General features: G+C 37.9%; 1 protein-coding gene across 1 annotated transcript in view; it reads right to left on the bottom strand.

The window, feature by feature from the left end:
- RELN (reelin) overlaps positions 1–12,191 on the bottom strand; it is a 524,409-nt gene that overhangs the window by 112,652 nt on the left and 399,566 nt on the right. Inside the window, exons 25-27 of the mRNA XM_042964909.1 lie at positions 9,543–9,748; positions 4,878–5,049; positions 4,196–4,396 (exon numbers count right to left, since the gene is read on the bottom strand). Of these exons, the coding sequence (XP_042820843.1) occupies positions 4,196–4,396; positions 4,878–5,049; positions 9,543–9,748 (579 nt within the window). The remainder of the gene's footprint in view (positions 1–4,195; positions 4,397–4,877; positions 5,050–9,542; positions 9,749–12,191) is intronic.

Raw genomic sequence — 12,191 nt, 5'->3', positions numbered from 1 at the left:
GTGAGAATGAGGAGGGGCAGAGAGAGATGGAGAGAGAATCCTGGGCGGGGCTCAAACTCATAAACCATGAGATCATGACCTAAGCCAAAATCAAGAGTTAGACGCTTACCAACTGAGCCACCCAGGCGCCCCTATTTAATTACATACCATCTTACATGAATGATCTATTCATATCTTATTTAGATTGTTGGTGGGAGCCACCATAGAGCTTTAATGTATAAGCCTAGAGATAAGAATAGTCAAATTGTATAAAAAAACTAAGTAAGCCCTCAAAGGAACATGATCATGACTGAAGAATAAAGGATGAAGAAAAGGTAGGGTCACAGGCATAATACTGGTCCAGACATCAAGAGGTCAATCAGTTCATACTTGTGACTATTGGTAGTTGGATCCAGTCTTTCAAAAGAGATTCTATATTTTCCTTATTCCCATACTCACTCCCATACTCCCTAGAAAGCATCTCTCAGAAGACTTTATAATTGGGCTAGTAGGAATTTTATTGCGATACATTTATCCAAGTTTATATAATTCAATGTCAATAATATAAGCAAAGACTTGACAATCTCAGATGCATGATTAAACTCTTTTAGCACAAATTCCTTTCGTTGCGCATTAGTAAGCATTAGCTTTTGGTTGGTAAGAGTTGATGGTAATTACAAAGGGCACACACAGTTAGCTTTTCATTATGGCCATCATTGTTTCTAAAGTAGGAAAGTTGACGGCACTTTCAGTGGCCTGACAAGTCTATGCCTTTTTAAATTGACCATTTAGTCTGCTTCTTAACTTAATGTTTTCTAGCATTCAATTCTTGGCTTTCTTATCTTTGTACTCTATACATGCTCCTTATTAAGTCGTTCACATCATAATTTCAAATTCCTTCTAAATACCTACAACTCCCAGACTGGGCCTCTCTCCAGCTGTCTGGAAAGGTCCATAACTGCTTCCCATGTATTTCCATGTCAGCAGTCCACAGGCATCCCCAGTTCCGTAGGCCCAGGTCTGCCCTCATCATCCATACCCTAAAACAAATCTTCCTGTATCTCCAGTTTCAATGACTGGAGCCAGGAATGTGGGAGTCATTCTAAAATCCATTCTATCATCCAACAGGTCACCAAAACCTGTTGACTCTTCCCCTTTCACATCTCGCAGATCATCTACTTATTTTTATAATCTCACGCAGTGCTTTAATCTGGCCTCATTTCATACTTTGATGACTACTCTAGCATCCTTTCTTTACTCAGAATATAGTCAACAATCTGAGTACTTCTCCCCGCCTCCTCCACTCTTGCACAGTCCTCATCTTTTACCTGGATCATTGCAATAGCTGCCCAGCTGGTCTTTCTGTCTCCACCTTTGCCTCTGCCACTGTACTCCCAGCACAGTCACCAGATTCTTTAAAAGCCTGAGTCAGAGTATGTCTCTTCTGCTAGCCATTTTATTCAGAGCAAAAGTCCAAGTCTGACCTCCTTTTTTCTATGTGTCTCCCTGTTCTCGCTCTCTTTGCTCTAGTCACAATGGCGTCCTTGTGATTTTCTGAACTCTTGCAAGCACACTCCTGATGCCAGGCCTTTGTACTTTTTGTACCTTGTGCCTGGAATGGTCTTTCCCAGAAAGCTGCATAACTCACCCTTTTAACTTTTGTAGGTCTCAGCTTAAAAGTCATTTTATTAGTGAGGGAACCTGACAACACCTTATAAAATGATAACTACCCCACACCACTGGAGTCCACACTCTCTATTCCTATTTATGCTCATAGCATAAAACAGAGTCTGGTATATAGTAGAGGCTTTACAAATATTTGTTGCATAAATGAATAAATGCACTTGTTGATTACAGTTTCTCCTCTTGTTAAGTCGACACCTATACTGCTGCTGGAAGGATCTTTCTAAAACGGGTCTGATTCTTGCACTTAATGTATTAAAACCCTTCCATGACTCACTGCTCTTGGGTTAATGTCCAAGTGGCTTAACGTACCATATAAAGGTAACGAGGATCAACTTTCTCTCTCAACTTTGTGGCACACACTCCAAACTCCTAAGAGTTTCCAAATTTTCATTTCTAATTTGCACTTTCATTTATTTTTGTATATTTGCACATTCTGTTCCCTCTAACTGGAATTCTTCCCCTTCCATTGTTCATCTGGCTAAGTCTGTATTTCCAGAGACCTTTCATTTCAACTTATCTATCTATCCATCCATCTATCCATCCATCCTTCCATCCATCCTTCCATCCATCCGTCCATCCATCCATCCATCCATCCATCCATCCTTCCAACTGACAGATGTTTTTGGAGCATCTGCCACACGCCAGGCAATATGCCAGGTACTCTCATACCACCCAGAGCCTATTTCTACTACAACACTCTTGTGAGAATTACTGTTCTCTCTTCTGGCTCACTTCCTAATTTCTGAGTTCCTTGAGGGCCAGGGCCATATTTTTCATGTCTATATTCTTAACAACTAGTGTTTGACAAATGGCATGCATTACAAAAATGTACCAGCACTTTGTACAAATGACACCAAGTTCTTGTCACAGATTCCAAATATACATTAATCATCAATCCCCAAATGACCCATATTACATATCTATTATCAATTAATAGCAACAATCAAAAGTCTTCTGCTGGTGTCATTTGAGAATTGAGATTATCTTAGGCATTGTGCATTCTTGCTGGTTGTTTAAGTACTTGAAACATTTCATAATGTTTTCTTGATTTAGATTTTTAATTTTATTTTATTTGTAATGTTTTAAAATGTTTATTTTTGAGAGAGAGAGAGAGAGAGATACAGAGACAGAGCATGAGTGGGGGAGGAGCCGAGAGAGAGGGAGACACAGAACCCGAAGCAGGCTCGAGGCTCTGAGCTGTCAGCACAGAGCCTGATGCAGGGCTTGAACCTACCAACCACAAGATCATGACCTGAGCCATAGTTGGATGCTTAACTGACTGAGTCACCCAGGCGCCCCCTGATTTAGATTTTTTAAACACCAGAATGCCATCTTGCAGATTTTAACACCTACAGTATTGTGATTTTGTGATTAATGAAATTGAGAAGGTGTCAAGTGAGAAAGAGCATAGTATTCCAGCAAGGTATTATTTTGCTATTGCCACTATTTTGTTACCATTTTTAGGCAGTACCAACACATTAATATAGAGTCGTATACTGCTGTTAATGGTTTTTCCACTGTAGTTTAGCATCAAACTCTAAACAGAGAAGAATAACATTTCACTAATCATTTTATTTATGACTAAATTTCTTGTTTACAGACCTGTGGAAATCATATTTGAAGAGCTGCCTATAAACATCTGATCTCTTGAATAATTCCATTTGTAAATTATTTACCATCTGCATCCTGCCGTTACGTAAGGACCATGTAGTTGTGCTAGCTCATTAAAACTGCATTACTTTCGACCCCAGAATTCACCAGTGGGATTTTATTATAAACAAAATGAAATTTTGATTAGGCTTCTGAAAAAAGAGCTTGTCAGAGTAAATAACTTGCTATACATGTTGACATGTTCTTGGTGTTTTTTTTTTTTTTTTTTAATGTTTATTTATTTATTTTGAGAGACAGAGAGCAAGAGAGAGCGAGCACTAGTCGGGGAGAAGCAGAGACAGTATACAGAGAGAATCCCAAGCAGGCTCCACGCTGTCAGTGCAGAGCCTGACACAGGGCTCAATCTCACAAACTGGGAGATCAGGACCTGAGCCGAAACCAAGAGTTGGACGCCTAACTGACCGAGCCACCCAGGCACTCCTATATGTGTAGACATGTTATCACAGTGCTGAAAAACAGCAAGGTTTTAAGAAAGCAGTGATCATTAAGGCATAAATTTACTGAATCAAAGGAAGGGAAGTTGTTTGAAAATCCTATAGTAAAAACACAAAATAACTCATAAGTCCCCAAAGCATTAGCAAATTGAAAAAGAGAACTCTCTTACCCTTCAGAAGCATGGGATTCATTAAGTCATAATCAGATAGAAAATCTAAAGGTCAGTTTTCAACCTGACCAGTTTTTTTCATTGTGGGTAAAGCTAAATAAAGAGCTTTGCCATTCTAAGAATGCTGAACCTTTGTTCAAGTGAGTCCCTTCTTCAAGAGAGCTTGAAAAATTTGTGTTCTTTCGATGTCACTTACAAGTCTGGGAGACGGTTTGCTCTTTTACCTGCCCTGGGAAGAAGTCTGTGCATAAATACCTTAAACTGTAGAACATATCCAGGTTTCAGAGTCAAATCTCGAGTTACTGCAAAGCGATCCCCATCTGATTTTCCAAATACCATGGCTGATGGTGTGGCAGAGCAGAAAGTTTCATTTTTAACCATTCCTTCATTAGCCAACATCAACCACACACTCATTTGATTCATAGGGTAATCAAAAGCTGGCTTCTCATAAAAGTTCTATTAGAAACAACACAGACAACACAGAAAGGCAATTTGATAGCTTTGAAAACAAGAAAGGAATTTTCAGTTTATGACATGCAGGGCCATGTACGATTTGTATTGCTAGGAAAATACAGCAGAATCTCTAAATTATTATTTTTTTAATGCCATAAGCCCTTTTTCCTGATGATTTAACCACTGAAAATATTTTGCCACTGTATATCTAATTTTATAAACACATTAATAATTGTGCTTGATGTCTTGGCCAGACTTCCCAGCCATTTTTTTAAAATATCTAAATAATCTGTGAACTAGTAGCATAGAGAGAAAACAAAACGATTAAGTGTAAAAAAGTAACTACAAACACAGAAAACTTATGTTACTTATAAAGCTTATATTCCAGGGTCAAGCAATCAATCTTTGGGGGAAGTGAGGAATTCCGTAATCCCATCTATTTTTATAATCCTGTCTTCTTGGAGTTCAGGCATAGGAAAGATACCTGGGGTAAAGTCGGGTTCACAATGGGGATGATCTGCTTTTGTTTCTCTGACAGAATGATGATGTCATCGACTGCCCACTGATCGTAGCCTTCCCCTGAGAACACAGGCTGCCACCAGCGGAACCTCGTGCAAGAGGTCTTAGCGGCAGCTGGAAGTTCCAGGTAGACGAATCTGCATAAAAGGAAATCATTTACGGCTGGGAAAGGAAAGGCTGTTTTTCTTCTTAGCAGCTGTTTAAATAACAAGAGTAGCAACAAGAGAAAGTTTAATTTTGTTTGATCTTTTGAGAGACAGGGAGAGACAGAACAGGGGAGGGGCAGACACAGAGGGAGACACAGAATCCAAAGCAGGCTCCAGGCTCTGAGCTGTTAGCATAGAGCCCGATGCGGGCTCGAATACACAAACCGTGAGATCATGACCTGAGCTGAAGTCCGATGCTTAACCGACTGAGCCACGCAGGCGCCCCTGATCTCTTGATACATTTTTTTTAAGTTTAGACAGATCAGATCAAGAGGTTTAAAGTTGTAAGTCCGTTTCGTCCTGGCCATGTTTATTCCATTTGGAATTGTAACTTTTTGAGGCAGATATTTCTACTAAGTCTGATTTACTGAACCTTTTGATTACCATGACAACGGCATAACATTTTTAAGAAATACTTCGAAAAAACTGTTCCTCTGTATATTATTACATTAAAATAGAATTAAAATTTTTTCCAAACCATTTCATTTTACTATGCATTAAAAATGATGGGGCGCCTGGGTGGCTCAGTTGATTAAGCGTTGGACTTTGGCTCAGGTCACGATCTCACGGTTCGTGGATTTGAGCCCCACGTCGGGCTCTGTGCTGGCAGTTTGGAGCCTGGAGCCTGCTTTGGATTCTGTGTCTCCCTCTCTCTCTCTCTGCCCCCTCCCCGGCTTGCTCTCATTCTCTCTCTCTCTCTCTCTCAAAAATGAATAAACATTAAGAAGAAACATTTTTTTTTAATAAAAACAAATGAAACAGAAAATCACCCATAATCTTCTGCATGGGGTTGACTTGTGCTAACATCTTGATGTATCATTAAAGCATGTAATCTTTCCTATAGGTGAAATATATGTATAATTCAGCATCCTACAGTCTGAAATTTCATATTATGTCATATGCACATCCTCGTGTCAGTATAGTTATTTTTTAAGATCATTTTACTGTCTATATATTTTCATGACACAGACATACTATTGTTTATTTTACTTCTCTCTGTTATAAATAATTCTGTGTTGAAAACCTTTATGTATACAGCTATGACTCGGTTTATTTCTTTAGAAATAATTTAGAAAGGTTTAGAAAGATTTACAAATAATTCCTAGACATGAAATTACCAGGTTGAATAAACTAGTCATGTTTAAGGCTCCTGATTTTTCCAAATTTCTTCCTGGAAGAGTCATACGGTTTGCAGAATGACCTGTCTTGCTGCTCCCATGTGGAAATAGCACTGGTGTTATCATTAAAAAATGACCACCGGACTGATGAAAAATGATATCTTTTTTATTGCAACAGACATTGGCTATTATTCATATTTCATTAAACCTCTGTGTTTTCTCTTTTGTAACATCTACTCATTTCTTTTACCAATTTTTTAAAATTGGGATCTTACTGGTGTTTTCGATAATCTTTACAGTAACATCAATCCTCTATTTCTCATATTGGTTGCAAATATTTTCTCAGTCTTTCTTCTCTTCTTTGTTTTCTTTGACAGGCATGTGTTACATGTGTATGTAGTTACACACTCACACGTAGTATATTTCCACATAAGTAGCCCTTTCCTCTGTTAATTCTTCCACTGAATTTGTGTTTAGGAAGTTTACATCTCTTTCTAAGATCAGAAAGTAACTTAAATGTTTAAATCTTTAACCAGTCTTTAACAGTTTTTGATGGGGTAGGGTAATGATCTAATAGATAATTTTCCCCTAGAGCCTACCCATTTTTTTCTAACACTGCTTGTTTGAATAACCACTTCTTTCTCATTGATAGTTGATGTGTCTTTTATTTTTTTTTTAATATACAAGATTTTACACACATCTGAGCCAATTTCTGGGTGATCTATTTGGTTCACTGTTTCTGTCTATCCATGCACCATTCAAATACCTTAGGTTATACAGTGTGTTTTAATATCATGTGGGGCATTCCTCTTTTTTCCCCAACAGTTTAAGCTATTTTTGCCAGTTTATATGTCTAGATACAAAGTCCTTCCTCACCCCCAAATTCCACTAAGATTTTTTTTTAATTTTTTTTAACCTTTATTTATTTTTGAGACAGAGAGAGATACAGCATGAACGGGGTAGGGTGAGAGAGAGAGGGAGACAGAATCTGAAACAGGCTCCTGGCTCTGAGCCATCAGCACAGAGCCCGACGCGGGGCTTGAACTCACAAACCGCGAGATCATGACCTGAGCCGAAGTCGGACGCTTAACCGACTGAGCCACCCAGGGGCCTCTCCACTAAGATTTTGATTGGAATTGCATGAAACATAAATTAAGAAGTATCTGCATATCACAATCTTTAGTTTTCCTATCTAGAGATGTTATATTATTTTCCACTTATTTGTCTTCTATTATATCTCTGAAGGAAATTTTGTAGTCTTCTTTACACAGATGCTTAGTATTGTTTGTTAAAATTAGTCCTTATATTTATGTATTTGCCACCATGAACGGGGTCTTTTTCTGATATCTTCCAACTCAAAATTTTCCAACCATTTTTAGTGTCATAGAACTCTTTGATAATGTGGTGAAACAGTCTGGTCCTAAAGAAAAATTCCCATAAATCAAAACTGAATATTTATGAAATCTGAAAAAGCTACTGAACTTCTGTTTGTCTATACAGTACTTCAGTCACTTTACTGAATGCTGAATAATTTCCAGATTGCCAATGATATTATTTGGAAAAAGTAATATCCATTATTTTAAATTGTTGTTTCAGCTAGTTTGGCACCATTATGAATTCCCTCTTCCTTGTACCGGAGGAAATCTCACCAGGTCCCATTTCCCACACACCATTCCTGACATTCTCCCTGGATGTTATGTCTCTCATTTTACCCAAGTTGGCTTTTCTCTGGTTTAATTTTTTTATTTTTATTAAAAAAATGTTTTTAATGTTTTATTTATTTTTGAGAGAGAGAAAGAGAGACAGAGAGACAGAGACAGAGCATGAACAGTGGAGGGGCAGAGAGAGAGGGAGACAGAATCTGAAGCAGGCTCCAGGCTCTGAGCTGTCAGCATAGAGCCTGATACGGGGCTTAAACCCAGGAACCCTGAGCTGAAGTTGGACACTTAACCGACTGAGCCACCCAGGCACCCTGGCTCTTCTCTGGTTTTAGATTCTCCCAGTGTCTCTCAGAAGAAGTACTTTTGGTTGGTCTATCTGCATGGGTACTTATGTTATACTATGGAAAGTTATGTCACCTTTAAGTGACTCAGTGTTTTAAAAGAACAAACTTCTAAATCTTCAAGCTACAAAATAGCTCTCTGTTATACAGTATGTTTAAAATAATTTAATTTGTAAGAACTGAACCTACAGAGTCTTCAATAATATTTTTCTTCAATAAAACAAAGTTCAGTTGTAAAATGCCAAATAGGATGTTAAAACTTCAAATGGGTTGGTGGTCAACATATAAAGAAAAATTCTGTCTCTTTGTTAAAGTACAAACATGAGATTATAAGAGGAATACTCTAAAAATGATATCCTTGAATAGATTTTAATGACACATATAAAATATAGAGTATAAATACAGAATTTCAAAATGCTACGTAATTGTAAAATAACTAAATTTAAATATAGAAAAACACATTGATTGTCTGGTATAGGGATTAGTATTAAACACGAGTCATTTTCCCAAACTCCTTAAGAGTTATTGTCTAAGGTATTATATATTTCCTCCTTGCATGAAAATCAAGACAGGGATGGGTCAGTAAAAAATTTCAGAAATCTGAGCCCCACAGATTCATTCATATTTTGTCCAGGACTAGCTCTGGTGCTAATATGAAAACTTAAAAAAAATTTTAATGTTTATTTATTTTTGAGAGAGAGACAGAGTGTGAGCCGGGGAGGGGCACAGAGAGAGGGAGACACAAAATCTGAAGCAGGCTCCAGGCTCTGAGCTGTCAGCACAGAGCCTGACACGGGGCTTGAACCCACGAACCATGAGATCATGACCTGAGCCGAAGTCAGAACCTAACCACCCAGGCACCCTTGAAAACTTTTAATAAAATCCATCTTGCTGTTAAATCTAACCAATGAACACCTATATCCATATCCAGATGTTAATATATAAATGTATGCTTCTTTATATATATATATAAATGTGTGTGTGTGTGTGCATTCACAAAACCTGCAAACTGGAATGTGAGCTTGGAACATCCCTATATCATGCAGTTTCTTTGGGAAAACTGTTCCGTTGTCTTTTCCTCTAGTCACAATTTTCCCCAAATTCTTTAAAAATTCAAACACGAAAGTGAGTGCTTTTTGTCCATAAACAAATGAAATGAAATTTTTATATACTGGGCTATCATTTATGTCAGAATCTAATGAGTCTGTCTATGTTTGCAATAGTTAACATTCGAGAAACAGCTCAAGAAAACTGAACTCTTTACTGTTCCTGGAAACCAGTGGAAGGCCATCAGGGGTGGTTACCTGGGTTTGCTGAAGTCTGAGAAGTACATTTCTGCCAGCAGGTGCCACTGGATGCCCCCATTGTTGCTGTACTGAAGGAGGACACCTTCCTCTCTGCTGTCGGGTTTGTTGCACGCAGCGCTCTCTCCACCAATCTGGATGTAGAACTGGACAAAGTCGACCCAAGAGGTGTCCAGATCCCAGCTCACCAGCTGCCTTTTCCCAGCCTTTCCAAAAGACAGAAGAACCACAGATTCAATCATCTGGGGGCTCTTTGGCATTCTGTCATTTCAGTTTCAAGATCATATGCACATCCTAGCATCAGGTGGAGATGATTTTGTTCCCATTATACTGTTGAGAGGAGCAAGTTGTGCCATTTAATTCTCTGCTCTGGTTATGGTAACTGTTCCTGAATACATTTGATTAGTCTCTGCATCACTGATTCCCAGACTTGGTTATGAGACCCTAGGGAACTGCTAATTATACCAAAGAGTATTTGAAAGTCTTTAAAAATAAAGCAAAATTAATTTTAATTAAAACACTCCACGTATTTGCTTTGTAAATCTCTTCCAGGCAGAGTAGTGGAGAAGAAAGACCATATACTTTGAAATCAGTTGGAATTGGGTTGGAATTTTAGACCATTATTCATGCTGTTCACTAGCTGTGTGACCTTTCTGAGCTTTTCTTTTCCTCAAAGAAACAATATGGGTAATAATACCTTCCTTATAGGGTGCTGTGACAATTAGATGAAATAGATGTTGCATGTAATTTGCCTAGCACATGGCATGTCTTGCTGAGGGAACATCCTCTCCAGAGATAGGCCCTGACCCCCCTCCTCCCTGGGAATTAAAGTGAAACATGCAAAATAATAACTTTTTGACAAAAAGAAAGAGTACTCAAGTCTCTGAGGCTCCTGGTCAGTCTCTCTCTCTGTCTCTTTCTTGGTAACAGAGAGGGTGGGAGGGACCATTTCAGTAAGTTTTTGTGACCATGAAATGGTCTCTTTGTGTCTCAAAAAATGTTGAAAATATCCTCAACCTGCTTCCTTTGCTCAGTGTGTCCCCTACATGTCACAGTCATGTGGTGAAGTACTAGACTCAAATTGACAAGGTTTGTTGTCATTCCTGTTTTGCATAAATGGTTTCGCACTAATGGGACTGAAAAACAGTTTGCCCATGAGATTCTTCCACCCAGAGGTACCGCCAAAGCTAATCCATAGACTGCACTGAATTGGTCTTGGAGAGCTCCCAAGGAGTTCAATTAAAAGCCAGGAAGAAAAATTGAGATAGGATACATAGTATAGAGAAAAACATCCCTCAGACTTATAATTTAAACCCGATTCTAATCCACTAAGTTAATTAAGAAAGGGTTTCAGTTATTAGAAGTCACAGGGGAAATACTTGGGGATAATTAAAACACTACACTGTTCCTGATAAATCTAAAGCCAATTAAGAGACTCCAAAACAAACGAGGGAGCAGCAAAATGAGAACTGAAGTTAATCCTGAGACAAGAACTTATTCTTTGGAATTCTCAATTTTAAGTACGTATTTGAGAAAATCCTAAAAGTAATAGGCATTTTCAACGTGTTATGTATGCTTTTAACTTTTATTTTTGTTGATTTGAGATGTTATTATAATCTGGCCTAGAATTTTCATGCCTCAGGATCATTTCAGGAAGAATGATTTTTAGAAGAAAAACTATAGAACCTATCTAGTTAATTCCAATCCAGAAAACTTCTATAAAAATTTGGCATGTGGAAATGAGCCAGAAGGACAAAGATCTAAGGTGAGGAGAATTATAAAAAATCCAATTATCACAATTAGCTGATTGGAATGATTGGTCTATTGTGAAATTCACAGAGTAGTGCTTTTTTTCCAGGAGACTATGGTGTTGGTCGACAAAGGTTTTGAAAGGATTTTTGTAAATGGTAGAAAATATCATACAAATGCTTAGTTTGACACTGAAGGTGTTTTTTCCTAGAGAATTAGCACAGATCATTTTCTTTTGTTCAGTGACCTGAAATGCTGAACATTGTTTTAAAGGGAGATAAAAAAGAAAAAGGAAATGGCTTACGGCAAACTTTTTGTCAGAATTTAGAATCTGATGTAACAACATGCTTTGCGGTTTTTCTATTCTACTATTATCAATGTATTTATGTGTGTGTAAGTGTAGAGATATACACATCTAATGTGCACACGCATGCGTGTTAAAGTAATAGGTTATGGATCTCCTCATTTTTGGAGTGTAAAAATACCATCCAATTTCCTTCCAACATTCTAGGTTAAAATGGCTCACTGCTTTAAGGGTTTAGATAAAATAAAACATTTTAAAGGTAATGTCTTCAGAATCTAGAGACTTCATAACACAACCTCTAAAACATTTCATAAAACTTTACATTTGCCTCCCATTAAAATATTCTCTAGTCAAAATGCTACTAGAAAAATATTTCTATATTTATTTGAAAACAACCATTTCTTTTTTTCTTAAATTTATTTATTTATTTTGAGAGAGAGAGAGAGAGGGAGAAAGAGAAAGAGCATGACCAGAGAGGGGCAGATAGACAGGGAGAGGGAGAGAATCCCAAGCAGGCTCCTTGCTTCACACTGAGCCTGACATGGAGCTTGATCTCACAATTGTGAGATCATGACCTGAGCCAAAATCAAGAGCAG

The sequence above is a fragment of the Panthera tigris genome, chromosome A2, assembly GCF_018350195.1.
Source record: "Panthera tigris isolate Pti1 chromosome A2, P.tigris_Pti1_mat1.1, whole genome shotgun sequence".
In the NCBI taxonomy this organism is placed as follows: Eukaryota; Metazoa; Chordata; class Mammalia; order Carnivora; family Felidae; genus Panthera; species Panthera tigris.
The sequence above is the reverse complement of the archived record's forward strand: the minus strand, read 5'-3'. Positions and strand labels throughout refer to the sequence as shown.